Source organism: Centruroides sculpturatus, unplaced genomic scaffold (assembly GCF_000671375.1).
Source record: "Centruroides sculpturatus isolate CEXI.00-Female unplaced genomic scaffold, Cexi_2.0 scaffold857, whole genome shotgun sequence".
In the NCBI taxonomy this organism is placed as follows: domain Eukaryota; kingdom Metazoa; phylum Arthropoda; class Arachnida; order Scorpiones; family Buthidae; genus Centruroides; species Centruroides sculpturatus.
The window spans coordinates 266,438-287,567 of record NW_019385135.1 but is presented as its reverse complement, the minus strand read 5'-3'; the positions used below and the strand labels follow the sequence as shown (position 1 = coordinate 287,567).

General features: G+C 30.8%; 2 protein-coding genes across 6 annotated transcripts in view; one reads left to right on the top strand and one right to left on the bottom strand.

Moving 5' to 3' along the window:
* The window catches only part of LOC111635248 (CDK5 regulatory subunit-associated protein 3-like), a 22,353-nt gene extending 8,146 nt beyond the window's left edge, over positions 1–14,207 (top strand). The window contains exons 2-14 of the mRNA XM_023380158.1: positions 7,044–7,095; positions 8,286–8,417; positions 9,096–9,245; positions 9,356–9,444; positions 9,881–9,970; positions 11,230–11,366; positions 11,432–11,594; positions 11,667–11,753; positions 11,818–11,905; positions 12,605–12,696; positions 12,922–13,127; positions 13,196–13,367; positions 13,435–14,207. Of these exons, the coding sequence (XP_023235926.1) occupies positions 7,044–7,095; positions 8,286–8,417; positions 9,096–9,245; positions 9,356–9,444; positions 9,881–9,970; positions 11,230–11,366; positions 11,432–11,594; positions 11,667–11,753; positions 11,818–11,905; positions 12,605–12,696; positions 12,922–13,127; positions 13,196–13,367; positions 13,435–13,506 (1,530 nt within the window). The 3' untranslated portion in view covers positions 13,507–14,207. The remainder of the gene's footprint in view (positions 1–7,043; positions 7,096–8,285; positions 8,418–9,095; positions 9,246–9,355; positions 9,445–9,880; positions 9,971–11,229; positions 11,367–11,431; positions 11,595–11,666; positions 11,754–11,817; positions 11,906–12,604; positions 12,697–12,921; positions 13,128–13,195; positions 13,368–13,434) is intronic.
* A 665-nt stretch (positions 14,208–14,872) lies between these two features.
* Positions 14,873–21,130, bottom strand: LOC111635276 (non-homologous end-joining factor 1-like). Of its 5 annotated transcripts, XM_023380189.1 has the most exons (8): positions 20,991–21,130; positions 20,865–20,884; positions 20,416–20,616; positions 19,484–19,622; positions 19,353–19,414; positions 19,191–19,290; positions 15,788–15,900; positions 14,873–15,717 (listed from the first exon to the last, which is right to left on the bottom strand). In XM_023380189.1, exons 3-8 carry the CDS (start codon positions 20,611–20,613, stop codon positions 15,634–15,636), a joined length of 696 nt encoding a protein of 231 aa, XP_023235957.1. In that variant the 5' UTR covers positions 20,614–20,616; positions 20,865–20,884; positions 20,991–21,130; the 3' UTR covers positions 14,873–15,633. The 5 variants fall into 5 exon arrangements, with proteins under 5 accessions (XP_023235957.1, XP_023235956.1, XP_023235958.1 ...); XM_023380188.1 differs by having other exon boundaries at positions 20,865–21,124; XM_023380190.1 differs by lacking the exon at positions 20,991–21,130 and having other exon boundaries at positions 20,416–20,636; positions 20,865–20,981.

Genomic DNA, 21,130 nt, shown 5'->3' with positions numbered 1-21,130 from the left:
TGTGAATGAAGAATAAACTACTATATATTGTACAGTACAGTAGTACAATATGCAGGTGGGTGGAAAATAAGGTATCGAGAACCTGCTATAATTTCTACATTTCTAGAAGAAAAATGATGAAAAATATTTGAAACGTGCCTTATTAAATGGAAAAATAGATACATGTACAGTAGACACCCCTATAACACGGTAGATACGTTCCGTGTTTTATGAATTTCATGTTGTACGAGTCACTTAAATACATGAGCCAATCACAGCGCGACACGTGTGCAGTTTAGGGATTACGGCTGTTTGAAAGGTTTTCTTCCATAAAATTAATCGATTCTAGACTAATTTGATTCAACATTTCCAAAACACGTATAATTTTTTTTGGGAATAATCCATATAAACTATGCTATAAACATAAAATTATAGGATTATTTACCGAATGTGCCCCCTTCGAAGACGCCATTGCTTATGCTTGTTTTCGTCGCGGAGTTGCTCATCGAACGGCGGGCGAGTGTTTTCTGATCAGCGAATTTTTCGCAGAAAAATAACTTAACTTTGGAGACATCGTTAATATAAATATAATTTTTATGGCCGTTAAATAAGAAATGGTTTTAGTAGGTCCGCTGCTCGTTTAAACTCAACGGTTTGTGTAATATCCGCTATTGGTCTAGATTCTACCAATCCTGTAGCGACACGAGTCGGCGATGACATTTTACCGTATTATACGAGTCTCTTTTAGCGTGTTTATACGAATACGATCGCAATTTGTTCGCCGTTTTATACGAATCCGTATTATATGAACCCGTGTTATAGAGGATCTACTGTATGCGAATTTTAAAATTCTGTATAGTCACCAGTGCCATCTACCAATTTCCTCAAAATCAACCATTCGTGAGGTCTTTGTCATCCCAGCTAACGTCCCCGAAACATATGGCCAAACGAGACAGTGCAGTCTTTCTCGGTTATTGCTCACACCAATGATAAAGATATTATAAAATTTTATTGATTTCTGTACATGTATACATAAACTTTATTATGATTGACTTATTATTATACAAATTATAACAATTTCATTATGCCTAGTTAATTTCCATTTCGATTATAATTATTGATACATGTTATGGTAAAAGTGATTAATCCGGGTGAAAAGTAATTAGTCATTGAGATATTGCTGAAACTTTTGAAATAATAATGCAATATAAATACTTTTACCGTAACATACATACCATATAATATAGGGCGAATGGCCGAGCGATTTAAGGTGGCAGCCTACCGCTCCGGGGAATCGGGATCGACCATATATATTGTAAATTGGTACAAAGGCCTCTTTGTAAATACTTTAAATGCATCTAGTTCTAGGTACGGTACCATCGATACATATCGAGAGGTTACTCTCCCGCTGTGGAGATTCGGGTTCGAGTACCGATTGAAAACTAGGAATTTTTCATGACCGATCTGTGCCGGATATCTAGATATACCAGGCCGTCTCTCACTACCAACTTGTTGTTGTCTGGCATGAGTACAATTTAAAAAAAGATTAACTTATTAACTGTAAAATAGAAATATTTATTTATTNGTGCCGGGCTGTGAATGGCTCACATATTTGTAAAATCTAAGTGACTCGTACAACATGGAATTCATATAAAACGGAATAATCAACAGTGTTATAGGGGGGTCGACTGGTATAATGTAAGTGTGAGGCCTTTTATAGGGCCTTGAACAACCTTAAACTATCAATGACTCGCTAGCAATATTACTACTATTCTTATAATTTACAAACGTCTTAAGGCGCCTCAACAGCATGGAATTAGATTTGTTGAGGCCCTAAACTATAACGTATAAATGCCCAAATAATGATACGTATAGAAATGCGAGGCCCTCCCTACGCTACAGACTATACACGCGTGGCCCTAAGCTGCAGTTTGTTTAGCATAGGCTTAAATTCGGCCGTGAATTCAGGGTTGGGAGTATCTAGTGACAAAATAAAAGTAATTCCATACCTGTCACGTGTTTGGCAGAGTTTTCATTATCCAAAGAAGAAAACCAACAAAAAGAAAATCCGAATAAATTCGCTAACAATATGAAAATGTTTAGAAAATTCATAGTAACCTACATTCAACTGTGAATTATCGTGTGTTATAAGCGATTTTTAAAATAATCATTTGACACAATTTCTCTTCGATACGTCCGTTCATCCGTTACGTCATCGACAAATTTGGAATATTTTTCTTTAGTAACAGTACGAATGATATAAAGACGAATAGAATGTAACTTCCTGTATTTCTTAATCGTAAGATATAAACGATATAAATCAGCGTTATGCCAATAATTCATTGATATTCCGTACGTTGTCACACCTTTTGATCTGCAATTTCCTTGATAAAACACGTAAAAATATATAATTAATTAGCGTTATATACATTGATTAATATCTAGAATGGATTTCTATAATCCACAAACGGGTTTTTATCCATTAAATTTAGAAATATTAGAGAAAATATACGCTCAGAAGGTAATCCAAATCATTTCTTCTAGTTAAGCTCATGTTTCCTGTTTGGATCTAACATATTCTAGTAAATATATACACTTATAGAGAGCATCGAACCCATTACACCTTCCTTACCATATATTTTCTTTAATTGTTTATACCAGTCGACCCCCCCTATAACACTGTTGATTATTCCCTTTTATATGAATTCCATGTTGTACGAGTCACTTAGATTTTACAAATACGTGAGCCATTCACAGCCCGGCACACGTATTTGTGAAATCTAAGTGACTCGTACAACATGGAATTCATATAAAACGGAATAATCAACAGTGTTATAGGGGGGTCGATTGTAAATTAATTACTAGAAACTTGTTTCTAGAATAAATATAAAAATTCTAGAACATCCATTAATGCATATATCTGTGTATATTAAAGGATGTATTGTTTATGCGTTAACTTGTTATCTGTAACAAGACGATACATCTCTCTTTAAAATGTATTAATTTTAAGTNAGGTAATAAATTTATGCATGAGCAGCAAGATGGTTGGAGTGATCATCTTGTTGATCATCCATTGAGCTGTATGTGTTATTTATTAAAATATGTGCAAGGTTGAGCCAGGTTTCAATGCCCAACAGGTATTTATAAAGTATAAACTTTACAAATTACTTTCCTTTTTAATGTAAGAATGTTTTACTCTTACTTTAAAGCGAATAACATTCATAACTTCCTCAATTTTTACACGATAATACATTATTAATCAAAGCGCGATTCTTACAATAAGTCATAAAATTAATCTTTCTTTAATGGGAGGGAAAATAATATAGATATGATTTATTACTTTGAAAGTCTGTGGCTTTTACTTTATAAGAAACCTGAAAAATCTTAAAATAAATCAAGAAAAGGCCCTATACCGGCATTGCAATGGGCCTAAGTAGCATCACAAAAACGTCATATTAACTTATGTATTTTCAAAATGGCCAATTTAATGGTGCAAATTTGTACCCGCAGCAAATGTCGTGTTAGCATCATTAACATCGGCTTAGGATATCATTTATATCAGGAAATGTAGACTCGATGACCTTCTTTAGTTCAGGAAAAAAAAGGGCAGATCAAACTAGTCAATTCCGACAGGAAAAAAGATCCTTCAGGGCAAAACATCAATTTTACTTAACATAATAAGAGCCCTCATTGGTTAAAGTAAATGTTTGTTTTCGGATGTTATTAGGGCCTTGTCGACGAAGATCGTGTAATCTGTAAAGCGAAACTGAGCCCATTATAAATGCCATAAGAAATATAATCCTCTCTGTCCTCTTCGATTGCTATGAATCATGTTTAATCTGCTAATAAATCTCTTCAGGATATCGTGCACCATTGGGCAGAAACGGATTTAAATCAATGAGCAGCTCATTCCTTTTTGAATGTTTCTCAGCTTATAAACGGTAATTAGTATTTTTTTTTGTGGATCTCTAAAAATGAAAGTGTCTTTCTTGAACTTTGTGTGGAGCTTCGTTAGATTTTCAAGTTTTAGCCCATTTAGAAGAGCTTGTGTAATTTTATTCATGTTAATTATGTGGTGCAAACTTAATTGTTACATTTATAAATTCTAGCAATCAGCCTAAAGGAGAGCCAGATCAAGGGAGACCATAAAGAAGATGGAGAGCAGGACTTCTAGAATAGACCCAATCCCGCACACCTGAATTCTTTCACTCATATTTAAGTGTTTTAAGCCCAATTCTATGCTTTACCCAGCATGTTAACTCATATACTTTCTAAGAAAAGTAGCCTTCAAGTTATTTGCAGGCAAATTTTCAACGAAAAAAAAACTTTTGAAAATATATTACGTAATTTTCATACAAATGAATCCACCGATCAATTTTCAACCATTTAAAGCAAAATTACACGAAATAATTACTCGTAAATTGCTTACAATTTCGGTTTTAGACACGGAGAAACACTTGTAATCCCTCTTTTCAATCGTAGATGATGAAGAAACAATGGTTAAATTCTAAGAAAAAACGAAGATTATCCTTATGGAGTTCGTTCACATATTGAAAAAAGAAACAAAAACAAAGTCTAAATATCTAATTGATTAGAATTGGAGGTCATTGAAAATTACAGAAAGACATTTACGTTTTCAGAACTTAAATTTTCTGTTTGTTTCTTCTTCTTCTTTCCTATTCTTTTCAGAAAATAACAGAATTATAAAAGTGTTTTATTACTCGTTTGACCTTTAGTAATTTATATATATTATGCCTGAAGGAAGTGAGATAAGATCGATAAAAATTGGAGACTTATTCTCAACGACATGCGTGAGAAAAGCTGACAACGTGAATTTGTAGCTTATGGTCAAAAGACACGCAAACCTACCTCACTCGATTCCTTAATTGCTTTAATGAAATCGATCTTGATCGATTAATTATAATATAAACACTTCAGAAGATCATCGCTTATATACCTGACGACAAGACAGACGTGACTAACTCCTAAACCATTTTTTAACCCCATAAAAAACACAGGAGAACAACTGAAACTAAGGAGGGAAAGGAGAGGTATTGTGTGTTAGGAAGTTAAAAATTGATGGATATAGCGAGAGAAACGAGATAAAAATTTACGAATTTATATTTATTAAATTAAATTTTTGTATGGGATGATTTAAATATGAGGTGAAAGTTGACCCCTTTGACCTCTACCTGTCACATGTCAGCAATTTTAGATACCCCTGCTGATGTCACACCTGATCTGCCACCCCCTAAAACAGATCTACAGTACATTAATTTATTCCTATTTCCTGTCAATGTAAGGCCAATTTTAAAAATAGGCCAATAAAAATATAATTCACTGATTTACCACAGAGGAAGAGTCTGATGACATTGTATTAAATGACTCCTAAACTACAGTTAATATGTTATATACCGGTACATCTTTCAGAAGTATATCTGTAATCTGTAACTGTAAAGGTTAAATTGTCACCTGTATTATTTCGTGTTAAAAGTTCTACTAGAATAGGTTGACTGGACATCTCCAATTTTGCCTGTTTTTAATGTTTGATTGTAGGATCAATTTTTGAATAGAGCAATTTTATTAACATGCCAATATAATATCCAGTAGTGCGTGCACTCGAGGTTTAATCTCGGGGAAGCCGAGTTGAACGGATATAAAATTTTTAATGCAAACTCAATAAAATTTCCACCTTACATAACCTCTAATTCATAATATAGAAATATTTATGCATAATGATTTTGCAAAAAATTATTTCAAATAGGAAAATTATTGAGAATATCTTTAGAATGTTATCATTATACCAGCACCCCTACCACCTGTCAATTTTGTCAGAAAAATTTTACATACCTTCCTCCCCAGTCACTCTTTATAATCTTTAATATTGATCATGTTTAAGATAAAAATGTATTGCCATACATTGTAAAATTATGATCATTTACTAATAAATAAGTTTATTATGTTATGTTTAGTGTATTATGTAATTATCATGTTATAATAATTTTATTATGTACAGTATTATGATTATCATGATAGAGCGTATTTAGTCAGAGACATTTTAACAGAGTCTTAGGCGCTATACAAATGTGAACTTGGACCCTTCATCCATACATAGTGAAATATTCAGTGAAGCATTTGCACTTAGTATCAATTCTAGTTAATTAGTTATTTATTTACATTTGCACATTATACATTTACAATACAACAACTGCCTAAACTGGTTAGAATCAGATTAGAAAACATGTTTTAGAATTTTTCTTTGGACAAATTCTCTTATTGCTTTATCAGAAGGAACCTTTTTTGTAATTTCTGTCATGATAGACAATATTATGAGTGAATTATCAGAATGCATAAAGAGATTAGCATATGGATTATTTTGGGAAATGTAAAAAGCACAGAAATATTAATTCTAGTGTTATGACACAACCTTCTAAGTACTTTCATTTTGCAACTATGCACTTCTACTAATGTCCATATTACTGCTGGAAGCAGTCAGCAAAGTCATTTTTTGCAACCATCTTGAGAGCTGTCGTCGTGGCTACTTCAACCTCATCAGATGTTGTGAAACTGCAACCGTTCAGCTGTTTCTTCAGCCTGAAGGAAAAAAAATAAATTGCAGGTGCTAGGTTGGGAGAATAGTAAGGGGTTTGGAAGCTTGAACACATCGTTCATGAACAAGTACTCTGCGACCAATGGATCAATGTGCTGGCACATTGTCATGATGTAGCACAACCACTTTACTCTTCAAACCTAGCAATTATGGACTTATTTCTTTTCTCCAGGATGAAGAGATACTTAAAAGATCAATGTTTCTTAATCATAAGGTTCAAGCAGCCACAGCAGCATCTTTCAAGGTGATATTATGTAACTCTCTTTCTTCCCATAAATAATTTCCTACAACAAATGTGAAATTATATATAGTTGTGGAAAAGTAGCCCAATGTCATCTGGAAGTTGTTTGGCCTATGTCAAATTAAATTATTAACTTTATGTAATATTAATTATTGGATACATAATTGTAAAAATTTTAATGCAATTTATATTTACTTATTTAACTTTTTAAAGATGGAGAATGAACAGAATTTACCTATAGATATACACACTAATAAATTATTAGGTAAGTAATTTAATTTATTTTAAAACGTAAAAGTTTTTTCTTAATTAAAAATGTCTTAATTATATATAAATACTGTATTATATTCTATTACTTTTTTATTTCAGATGTAAATTCATTATAAATAAGTATACACATATAAAGATTTTTGATTTTATTTACAAAGTTTAGAGACTGAATTTATAAAAAGAAATGTTTTTAATAGTTTAGTATCCACCTTCAAAATATACTGTTCTATGATCTATATATATATTTTTTGGCACTAGTAATTTATGTATGCTCTCATGAAAGGTTCTTTTGGGATTTCTGTTTAGTTTTCTTGTTACAGCTTCTTGGGTTTTTGAAATTTGGGGCTTACCAGACCTAGTCTCAGTTGAATACTTGTTCCCAAATTAAAATTTTCTTTGAAAAGGAGACAATTTCAGTCAATTTTGGAATTCCAAGAGGCTGTAATGTTAGAACTAAACAGCATTCAAAAGAGAATCTTTCACGAGGACATAAAAAACTGTTTGTTTTTTAATAAATTCATTCTCTGAACTTAATAGACACACCTTGTAATATCAGAGGTATTGTCCATTACCAGAATATTACTATCACTTAACTACTCATTTTTAATGGAATATTTTAAAGGGAAAATTTGTATTCAATTGTAGTTGCCATAGAAACTTAAATTCTCCACTGAAAATTTATCATTTTGCTTTTGTTGTTGCCATTTTTTATTTATTTTTTCTGAGAGAATTTCAATTCTTTTTAGATACCTTTTTTTTGTGAGATGAAACATACATATTGCAATCAGGAAATATTTTATTCAGGATATTTAGGATGATTTAGAAAAGGGTTTTCCCGTTGCGAAAGCATTATACTTTTGCATCATCTCCTGGAGATTGTGTACATAATCATGATACAGATATCATGATTATGAACACAATTGAATAATTCTCATATTTGAATGCTATAATCTCACTGATCAGATAGATTGGGATCTGTTGCAGGCAGGAAGATAGAGTTTATTCAACCAAACTTAGTCATTAACCTGTTAAATGAGAGGATGGTCTTTAAAAAATTCATTATATTTTCTCAACAGTGTTTGAATTTATAAGGAACAAACTAATTAACACTAATTAACTTGCTTTTTTACATATTATATATATTTTGTTACCTACATGCAAATGAAGTATTTTTTTATTCTACAGAATGGCTTATAAGCAGAAGACATTGCCAGAAAGACTGGCAACAGTCTGCTTTTCTTATCAGAGAAAAAATCAGTAATGCGATTCAAGACATGCCAGCAACTGAGGAAATAACAAAGTTATTATTAGGGTCTTGTAAGTTTCAATTTTAAATTTGTTCATTAATATCTTTTGTTGTTATTTATACTATTTATGTATATAAAGATTTAGTTTAGCATTAGGAACAATCATTTTTAATTATTTTATCTACTACACTACTTATCTAGAGCTATTATACATAATAAACATTGTAATGTTTTAAGTTCAGAAATCAAATTTATATAACTAAAACATATTGAAGAAAAACAAATTGTCGTTTTAAATCCATCATTTGCATTCACCAGAAACAAAAACAGTTTTCAAGAACAGAGAGAAATATTTTTATTTGAGGATACATCACTGTGAAATATGCTGGAACACCTAGCATCAGATGATGTTTTAAGTGTTTTTGCATATTTTCAGAGGCATATCCTCAAATGAAAGGTCATCTCTGTGGTTGAAAACTGTTTTTGTTTCTGGTGAATGTAAATGACAGATTTAAGAGGACAGTTTTAGGTTTCTTCAGTATATATTTTTAATATGTAGATACCATTGGCCAATTTTAATTTTAAAAGAAATAATCCATCAATGAACAAGCATGTAAAAATCAGTATCTTAGATTCAATAGTGTCTTATATTTGAATAAATATAATAATTTAACTTTATTTTATTTCTTAAAAATATGATAAACTATAAAATATTCTATTAAAACTAAATCAAACATTTTCCTTCTAGATATAAATTATTTTCATTGCATCCAAATAATAGAGTTATTGAAAACTACTGAAGCTAGTACTAAAAATATATTCGGGCAATATTCATCACAGCGCATGAAGGACTGGCAAGAAATTGTGCGTCTGTATGAGAAAGATAATGTATATTTAGGTTGGTTAACTTTATCTTTTGCATTTGTATTAAAGATAATCTTCTGATAAAAATATTTTAAAATTAAAATTAAATGCAAAACTTTTTACAATTGAAATTAAAACGCGTAGCCGAAGCTGCTCAGATGTTAATTAGGAATGTGAATTATGAAGTTCCTTTTATGAAAAGACAAATTTTGAAATGTCAACAGTTACAAGAGGTAATTCTGTATTTTTTAAAAAAATTACTTTTGTTTTAATATTTTGTTTAAAATGAATACCATTGATCATCGAAATAGTGGACTAGTAGGGAGAAGCAGTGGTTTAATTATACTGATTGTCAGCTACAGAATGAAGCTTATATGAAATTTGATAAGAAACACAGTCTATATTATGATAGATTTGAGGAAAAAGACACCATATTTCTGAAAGGACATAAACAATAGCTGCCAAATTGCTATGTAGCAGACATTCTATGCTAGATAATCACTCTCAAATACTGTATTTCCATTCTTAGCATAACTCTTGGAATGAGTAGATTTGATTCATTGTTTTATAAATTTTATTATATTATGGTTCATACAATCAAAGTTAACAATATTCTCAAAATCGTTATAGAAAAATTTTAAAAGTTTTATTATTATTTTTACATTTTAGGCATACATAAAGAAAGAATTAGATTTTACTAAAAATGCCAACGAAATTAAAGAGAAGTTTCAACTTACCTGTAAAGAAATTGGGATTGAAGTAAGTTCATAATTAGGTTTATTGATTATAATTCTCTATAAATTACAATAGCCCTTTAATTACTAATGTACTCAGCAGATGATATTCTGAAATTGAGTGCACATATTGTGAGAATAATTTGCAATAAAATGTATTTTTCGTGCGAGTATTCCACCAGAAAATCTTCAAAACTTATTCAAATATTGTCACATTAGTGATGTAACTAAAATAAGAAATATTAGGTACTGACTTGAAATGGGAGAAAAACTATCCTACATTTTATGAAAGTGTTCTATCTATAAAGAAAAAAATCAATTGGTTAACTTGATTACATGTGTCCAGAACTTAAGGACAAATACAATTTCTCTTTATAATTTGAAACTGTGTTTTGTAATTTCTTTGTTGCTCTAACACTATTAAGTGTGACAAATTTAAACACTTGGCATTTTTTCATCTTTATTTAGTTGATATGCATATTATATTACACCTTTCGGGCTCATTCTGCCCCTCATCAGCCAACTAAAACAATAATACGTGTACGTGTATCAACTAAATAAAGATGAAAAAAGTGTTTAAATTTTTCACACATAATAGCGTTTGAGCAACAAACAAATACAATTCTTAGCAGTGACTAGTAATTGTATTCATCTTTAAGTTAGCTAGAAAAAGTCACAAAGCCAGTTAGCAGATTGTCTAGATGAAGCAGATGGCAAATGCTATGCAAATTTTGCTGGAATTATATGACAGTGGTGACATAGATAAAAGGTGGATGACATTCAAGTACCGGAACGAGAATATCCCAAAAAACTGGCTTAATCTCTGTAAAAATTAGGGCTATATGCTCAAAGGCCAATTATCTTTGTGCCTGTAACCAGAGAACATCGGAGAGCTTGTTTGCTGTAGTGTCATATCTAGGCTATCTATGTGCAAATGTTATCTGTTCTTAAATTTTTGACATGTTTAGTTGAATAGGAATGAAAGATTGCAGTTTCAATAAAAACTATGAAAGCAATTACCTCAAAAATAGTATTTTTAGAGTTATGTCACTAATGTTCTCAGTAGATGATATATAATTCACATACCCACTTCGGGGCTACTTTAATGAAATAGTGTAAAAAAATTTTAGTTTTCTCACAGATTATGGAAGAAATATGAAAGATTTTAATTCCTTTGAATTAAAATTATTAATCGAATTATATTCATATTTATTTTGAATTGGATATTTTAAAATAGGATACAAAATTATATCAAAAAGTTTTCTTCTGTGTACTTTTTCAAAGGGGAATGATATCCGTAAAGAACTGATTCAGCTGTTAGATGAACTGCCAAAAGTTTTCTCGGAAATAGTCAAGAAGTGCGATAGTTTGAAACCTGCCGTGCAATTTTATATAACATTTTTGGAATTTACTTTAAACAGGTAAAGTAAATTAATTACAACAATTAAAAGAAATTCTTATTTATTTATATGTAATTTATTTTCAGAGACAATCTGAAAAACGAATACGTAACCCTTTTAAGTCATATTATCGAAAAAGGAAACACGACGACTTACGAATGGAGGACCGGAGAGACTCCAGAGATTGTGGAAGAGCCAAAATTAGATTTAACTCTTCCGGGAGATATTCATAGTGATACAGATGATCAGGTAATTTCCTGCTATTTAAATAAGGCATTTAATATGCGTTAATAAAATATTTTTGAATTGTTTTTGTATCAGATTGATTTTGGTGATTCGGGAAGTGCCATTGACTTCGGCGATGATAGCTCTTCGAGTCCGAATGGGGATTACGTCCACGTGGATAAGGTAGTTAAAATTTACTTGAATTAAAACTATTAATGTGGAAATAATGTAAATGATTAATTTACAGATTGATTTTGGTGAATTTGAAGAAAATAATGATATTAAATGGGAAATAATGTCAGATACATCTAAGTCAAATGTTGAATCTATTCAAGGTGGGTTTAATTATCTTATTTTTAAATATTTTGAAAGTAATAAATTTAATAAATTCCAAAAATCAATATTTATCTTGGAAATCTTGTCATTATTAAGCTACACATTTGAATATTCATGATTTTTATGGGTATTTGTGCTAGAGCTTTATTTTCACTACTCATCATGGACTAGCTCATCAATGAGCGAGTGAAGTCCATAGTGAGTCTGTGGCAAGTATTAAAATCCCATTGCAAAAACATTGCGGATGTTTGTATATTTGGTTGATTATGTACAATGAACTTATATTGATAATATAGTATTCTTTATATAACTATGAAGACTAAAAAATGAAATAATTTTGTACAGAATGTACATAAATTTTCCATTTCCTATTCTTTGTATGACAGTCAGATGTACTGGTACGGTTTGAATCTGATGATCTAGCTGATCAAGACCTAATATTCTTGTGTCTGATGCAGTGATTTGTAAAACATTCGTTCATATAATCCAAATATTTTAGGCATAATGACAAGGAGCAACATCATACTTCATCATTTACAGATTCTGTTCATTTAAAAATTTTTTCACTAATTTAAATGTCTTATCTGTTGACCATTCTTATGAAATCTTGTAAACGTCTCTCCCTAATTCCATTCTTTTTCATCAATTTACCAAATTACTATTGCATTTTTATCTTATTATTGACTTTTTATTTGTAGGCGAAGGTGGAAAAGTTGCTAGAGGAGATGATGCTCTTAGTATATTGGATAATCCGACGACAAGGAATAATTTTTTGAATGAATTAATGGAGGTTATTAATCATTTTAATTAATTACTAAATAGTTATTTTAAAATACTTTCAGTGTATGTTATCTTTATTTACTCTCAGTTACAGAAGCTACAAGGATATAATATAATAATAACTACAGTACCAAATTTTCATTTTGGGAAGTTGGTTCTGTTACCATCATGTTACCATAGTTTTATTTTCCTTAATTACTTTAGAATATTTTTAAAAAATGAAGATATTTTTCAGCTGGAAGGATTCTTACAACAGAGACTTGTAGAGATGTCAAGTTCTGAAGATGTTCTGTTGGCAAACCAGTTTCATTCGGCTCCTTCGATCGTTCAGTTACAAACTACAGGAGATATTCAGGAAATGCTCTCTAATGTCAGACATATCATATCCGAAATGTCGACCGTAAAGTTGCAGCATTTATATCTGATAAAAAGTTCACCTAAGTAAATATTTACATCTCCATAATTTTAAAGTATTACTAAGCAATTTTACATCTTTACTATTTTTATAGGTACGTGGAACGATTGACGGATTTACTAAAACAGAAACTTGCTCTCGTAAATAAAATGATGGAATCTCAAGCCAATGTGATTCTTAAAAGGCAAGAAATGCTTTCCGAACAGAAAGAACTCGAACCGAAATTGTGTCTTATTATAGAAAAGACAAAAGAGCTACAAAAACAGGTAATTGTATTAATAAATATACTAACATCTTTATATAATTACTAAATATTTCAATAAAACTTTTCAGATTGAAGGAGAAATTTCAAAACGTTACAAGAATCGGCCCGTAAATATAATGGGAGGAATCAATGTTATGTGAAGTATTAATATTTGAATTTGCCTTGATATTTTTGTTATAAATAAATATATTTTGGTTACTGTTGGAAAAAATATATTTGTATAGACTAATTGTGGAAAAAATATTTTCTCACTTTCAAGTTGATTGTGGTGCAAGAAATCAAATATTCAAAATTTGAAATTGTGGTTGATAAAAAGAAATATTTTAATTAATTAATTTGTTTACAGCACTAAAAAATTATTCCTTATTTATTATTGTCAAAATGGTAGTGCAAAGAATGCAACTGATGAAAGCCAGAAAGGTACTCTACATTAGTATAAATAGATTTATATTTATTTGATATTTACACAGAAATAGCAAAAGAAAAGTGATCATTAACCAAAATAATAACCAATACGATGACCCTTCCATTCAAAAATTACAGTTAAATATAACAGCATGTTGTTATTATTTATGTTCATGTTACCATCCAAACCCGATTTCAGGCCAAACTAGTTTATCCTACGCGTGTCAGGATATACTAGCTTAGCCTAGGACAATCTAGTTTGGCCTAGGTTGAACTGATTTAGAATTATTATTTAAGTCGGGCTTGGCCAACCCAAATTGTTTCGCGGGCCACTTTGATCATGCGTAACATTACAATGGGCCACAATTTAGGCAAATATACTTTTAAAAAAGTAAAACAAATACAAAATGAATAAGATTTCATTGTTATACCAAGAGTTCATACTTGCACTTGTGCATTATAACAATGACACATACAAATTTTCATTTATTTAATTGTTTTGGTATACACAAAATGGAAAACAAAAGTTTTAATAGATTTTATTAATATAATATTGCTTAGCGGGCCACAAAATTTAATGTGACAGGTCGCAGGTTGGCCAGGCCTGATTTAAGTATATTAATGGTTAAAATAAAAGGCAATCAATTAGATGAACAATATTTATTCAAACATAGTCTACTTATTAATTATAAAAAACAGTATTGATTAGAAGTGACACAACACTTGTACAAAACTATAAAATAAAAATAAGCTAATCATTACTTATCAGTTTGTATTTTTTTTTTATTAAGCCATGCACTTTTAAAGGTAATTAACTTTCGAAAATATTTTCAAAAATTCAAACGAAATAATAAAAATAACTTTTAAAGTCAAACAAATTAAAAACGAACTTGTTTGTGTTTCTTAGTGTAACATATAAAATATTTAATCTTTAATCCACCCTGCAAAAATAAATAAAAGTGTACCTAGGTAAGCCCAATGGCGGCACTTTGGACTGTTCATGCTCCTGGAGGGGAGCCGCCAGCACGCCGCCCATTGTTTAACATCACTAGTTATTGTTTCACAGTAGTTCTTGAACAAAAGAAAAAAAGGAAACGTCTACTAAAAATGTAGTTAATCTAACCAAACCACCTAATTGAAACACCGCCATTGGGGTTACCTAGGTACACTTTAACCACCGGGTGTACTGTGGTGGCATTTCGAATTACACAAAATCATTTTTTTTACACTGGCGTCTATTTGTAGTACATAAATCAGTTCGGCCTAGGATAATCTAGTATATCCTGACATGCGTAGGATAAACTAGTTTAGCCTGTAACATTTACAAATAATAATATAAATTAACGAAAATTTCATAATACAGATATTTAGCAAAATCCGAAACAAGTCGTAAAAGTGTAATACAAACCTGTTGTAAATTTTGGCTGTTTATTTTTCTAAAAACACACAAGAAATACACATTTTACTGTCTGCACTCTCGCTACATTTCGTGCTCTTCATGTACACAGTTTGTCCTTTCATACTAAATCATGCTTATACATGGTCTATAATTTTGTAGTAGATTTTTTTCCTGTATTGTGTATTGTTTTTGAGAAGGGAGTGCAAACTTCTAAATTTTATCACTGGAGGTGCCACAAGTGGTCTCATTGTGTAGCACGTAATTTATGTTAGTAACTGTAGCCATCTGCATTTGTCAGTTATGTGGACGTGCAAGGACCCTATATATATGTTAAATAACAAGGCCTTATCAAGTCAGATTTTCTTATTTAATCTCAAGGTATTTTCATTGTAAATTAAAAAAACTGTATTTACAAATTCAAGTTTCAAATAGAGAATCCTACAGAAGAGGCCTATACATAAAATCATAAATTGATTTTCTTCTTTTTTGCTTTAGGTGTCGAACATAATTGCTTTTCCAATGCCTTTCTCCTAGTGATTTCTAAATTCTGAAATATTAAAATTTTTTAATTACACAAAATTATTCTGTTACAAACACATCATATATTTTTTCTTTACCTTTTCTTGTTCTTTCAGTTCTTCTTTTGATTGAGTCATGGGCTGAGTTTGTCTGGCTAAATCCTCTTCTGCCATTAATGTTTCTGTTTCATTTCCATAAAGAGCGGCTTTTGCTTTAAATAAATAAAATGATTCTTGAAAATTTTTAAAAAATTCAGTATGAAATATATTTAAAAAAATTGAAGAAAAACATTTTGCATATTCATAAGAAGAGAAGAGCCTCAGAGGAAAGATAGACTCTGCTTGTGTTAATTGTTTTCATATGTGGAAGGATGTGTGAAGCATCAAAATGATTCTTATTAATTTATAGCTTAATTATTTGAATCAATGCGAAAAGAACTTTAAAAATCTTAACAGCATATAAATGTATACAGAGCAATTAAAAAATAAATGATACTCTTTCTTATGTTTGTTTATTAAGAAATTAGTGAATTAGTAATCACTAGAATAACTTTCAAAGTTTGGTATTCAATGTCGTATGGCAGAAATCAAGTCAATAATCAATTTTATTTTCATTCTCTCCGTCTTTCGAACATCACAGAATTAATCTAATGCTTTAATTCTTAAATAAATAATCATGTAAAAGGGTGATTTACAAATGATGTCTTTTTCATACTCCCAGAGAAATTATTTAGGAGGCTGTTGTATAAGGACAGGCATAGTAACAGTACTTCAGCAAAACTGTCTACACTGCCGGACTGAAAGTTTTGGAAGCAAAGTCTCAGAACTAAACTAGAGAATGATTCATATTATATGATCAAAGGCTCACTGATTATACAGGGAAAGAAAACCACTCAACACCCCTGCTACAGAATATAGAACATACCCAAAAAATGTACATTGAGCACATCATGTAACTGCATAACTCTAACTGTGAGTGTAAGTCAATAAAAATCTTTCAGTGTTAATGGCAGAAGAAGACGCAAGCAATCAATTCCTTGAGAAATTCTGACCCTAAATGATGTGTCACATGACCCCCTTTACATTTAGCGTTTTAGAACTGCATTCAATATGGCTGCCAACAAGATGGTGGTCATATTGAAGGCCATATGAAGGGGGTCAGGAAGACAGATTAATGTGTGTTACACACATCAATCTGTCTTCCTGACACAAACGAATTAACTTTGGTTACATTCTATATTCTGTAGCAAGGGTGTTAAGTGATTTTCTTTCCCATTCTGTATATATTCAATAATATACATATGAAAGTGTATCATTCATTTGGAATTGTCTTATATATATATGTTACTGTGAATGACCGATATTTGGCGAATGTCAAATTCTCCGGTGAACATCAGCATTCACACAGTCGTTTCGTGTATGTACGAAATATTTGCTAAATATCATTATTTCTCACTTACACTGGCAAATGTCAACATTCAGCATGCACTGATGGTGAATGTTGAATAAAAATATTTTTATTACATTAAGACAAAAGTGCAACTTTTTAATATGTCAAAATAGGAGAAAGCTTAAGTAACAGCACATTCTAAATCATTAAAGAAAATAATACAATAATAAACTTACACATAAATTATGTGATTAACGTTATACAATCTTATTTATTGCAACAACTTAAATTGTTATGGCACTTTGAATTGCACAAGAGTCCCTTGCTTTTATAACTGCATTTATTTGTGGAACACTTCTTTTTGCAATGACAGCGTGTCGACATTGGCTTCTCAGGTGTCATTTCGACCTCCAATAAAAAGATTATCTGTGCTTGTTGACATACACTGGAGATTGTTCAAATGTATAATAATAAAACCAAATATTCGGTCTTTTGCTGACATATTTTGTATGTGTCGACATTCACTGGAGAATATCGACATTCTCTAATTTCGGTCTTTCACAGCACACACTTTCACACACTTAACATATATATCCTCCAGATATGTCAATATGTAATGATGTGTGTATCATATAGGCAGAATGTAAAATGAAAATATTAACATAATAATTATGCTGCTGAATATATAATTAATTTTTAGAAATAAATTATAATATTTATATAGTTTATATTTCATTATATCTTACAACCAAAACTTTTGGTGGTAAGATATAAACTGGTAAGTTTTGGTGGTAAGTTATAGAACTAGATACACTAAACATTTTGGAACTAGGCAGGATTATTTCTACAGTATGATTGAGAGGGGGTGAGAATCTGTATTCAGTGATGCAATTGAGTCAGTAAACCCATGGAAAGTAAGGATCTATACTGCAGATAGTGTGACAACATAAAAATACCAATGAACAAATGTTTAATAACAAAACAGAGTTTACAAACATAAATATAGTACATATGAAATGGTGCGGTTACAAAAGTTATTTGAATTGGCAACTCCCACACTTCAAAGATGTAATGTTCACCACAGGTATTGTATCTTCAAAGGAAACTCTGCATTCCTCTCAAATATCTTAGGCATCTCCCTGACCACATCTGCCATTGCAAGAAATCTGGCTAACATTGTTTCCTGCTCATCCACTAGTGTCTCAAAAAAGACTTTTTATATGCCAAAAGAGGTAATTCAGAGAGCTTTCCACAGTTTGTAACAATTCAGGATTATGTCAGAAAACACAGGTTCCTATTCGAAAGTTGTTCCATTTTAACCCCTCTATATGCTCCTGAAGTTTGAGACTAGCTTTTTGAATCACCCTATATATATATTGATGCTATAGATTTGGTAGTTAAAGGTCAAGGAAGTGAGAATAAGGAGACTGTCTCGTGTCATGTATTGAGTGGGGTAAGACTTGTGGAAAATTTTAGTTATTGGTATTTACAATTGTTTTTAGAAAATCAATCCACTCTCAAAAATAAACCTTTTTGCCTTTTTATAATTAATTAATAATGTAAAAATTATAAAATATCTTGCAACAGATGGTGCTCCACCAGTTTTCGTTTTTATCACTAGTAACGGCAGTCATTTGAACTTACTTTTCTGTGACATAAAGATTCATTATACACGTATTGATAAATAAATAGTGTGTGTCATTACAAATGTATATCCTACGATCATCTCTCCAGCATTCTTTAGTCATTATGTACTTAATTCATTGGTCAAGGTGATTTAGTGTCAGCCTATTGCTCTGGGGACTTGAGATAAAATCCAGGAAACAGGAAGTTTTTGTGGATGGTTTGTTTTAGATATGTCAGACTCCATCCCTTGCGTGATCCAGGAAACAGGAAGTTTTTGTGGATGGTCTGTTTTGGATATGTCAGACTCCATCCCTTGCGTGGATCTGGTCAAACCCACAACGGGTATGGAATGAAGGCAGTTTTACTGCCCGCAGGACAAAGATCCAAAGATTAAAAATAAAGGAAAAGTATTAAAGCAAAGCTCATCATGTGTTAAAGTAGTGCAATTCCTTTAAAGGACTATATAAAACAAACACATTCACATACCTTCAACTTCATTAAATGCAGAAACCACCGATGTATACAAGTCATTGTTTTCTTCATTAAATACTCTTATAAAAGATTCTTCTATAGTTCTAGCTAATACCTAATTGTAAGATATTATAAGATTAATGCTAAAAATTTCAGAAAAATATACCAAAAAATTACCTCTGTATTATTTCTATCTTGAAAAAACTGATGAGAATTAAATGGTTTCGTCTCCAAATATTCTAAAAGAGAACAACATTGTAAATCAAAATACATTTTAATTCTGTAATAAATAGTAAATATAGTTATACTTCTAGATACTTTGGCTTCTTGTTCTTTATAATCTTCAATTTCTAGATCTTTTTTCTCTATAATGGATAGCAGACAAGCTTGTCTTTGTTGTAATTCTGCAATCATTCCTAGACACGGAATCAATAAGTGATCTTTCATCTGTATAAATAAATAAAGTCAATTTTCTTATATACCTATATAAATACAGGAGGCCTAAAACTCATTTAATCTTAAAATATATCCCAGTTAATTGATTTCTACAACATAAATAATGGTAAAACTGCAGCTCTGAATTTGGTTTGGTTGGGACGTTATCAGAGCTGTTGACTATTCTCATAGAAGTAAATCAAAAGAAATCAAGTGACCTTCATGAGACGTAGCTCCCAAAATCTGGAATTTCAAAGAACCTCAAAAATGGGGTAGAGTTAAAAGTGAAAAAATCAGAATTATTCGCTAAACAATGCTAAAAATCAACTGCTTTCCACATTACTAGAGACTGTTAAAAACTCATAAAGCACAAGAAATGCCATTGTACCTACATATATTAGGAGCTATATACTGCCTATTAAAAATACACAAGACACACACATCTTCTATTTGATTTATGAATAGATAAAATACTCTACTAAGTAAACAATCATTTAATTTCTTTGACTTTATGAATGTACTTTAAGCTTTCAGTTGCACGTTCGAGGTTAAGTTACACTTACAATCCCTGCGTATATTACACTATGTAATAGTCAGGAAACTTACAAAAATATTACATATGAGTAAGTAGTATTATCAAGTTTATAAGAGGAGGCCACAATAATATATACACTATATACTACACCAGTGTATCTCGCAAAGGGTCGTATGTGACTTTTTTACTCCTACATCTCTGAGAAGGTCCCGACCACCTGATTCAAAGCTACAACCTTAACTAAATAAGAATTAAGTTTAATGAAATAACCCGTATATTCCTGTTTTCCTTTAAAGCGAATGTCCACGAGAAGGGTATTCCGGCCAGCAGAGTTTCCATCTTGATTAAGTATTCGTCGTTCTCTCTTGTTACACAAAGATTTTGCGAATCTCCATTTTCTAATCCCTTTAAAGCTTTCTTTAGTTGTAACAGAATCCTACTTAATGACATTTCTAGTCCAGCATTCATTTCCTGTGCATCAAATCCTTAATCTTTAATTAAACTAGTAAACCCTTAAGTTTATTTTTAAAGATTTAGAGATTTGTTATTCTTTAGTCGAAATAATTATAATAATGCTAACGCTTTTAATTAAGTCTATAAACAATTACAGATTTAAATGAAACAGACATTTTTATTGCATCGATAAAGGAAATTGACATTAAATGAACCAATCAGCTGATCGTATACTAGAATTTTCATTTTATACGTCAAAAACTCACCGAAAATTTCCTCTCGATTTCTAAACCGGATAAATATTCATAATAAATGCTGTTCAAATCAGTCAATAGTATACAATAACAAATAGAATCGGTTAATATTTTATAAAGTAATTGCTGATTATTTACTGTTAATAAGCTCCAAGGTTGCGATTTAATATCTGTCAATACTTTTTCTAGATTTTCCGCCATAATCGGTAATAAAACACAACATAAATACGATTAACTCAATTCCCAGCCTCCATCCACCATGCTTTCTTCACTTCTCG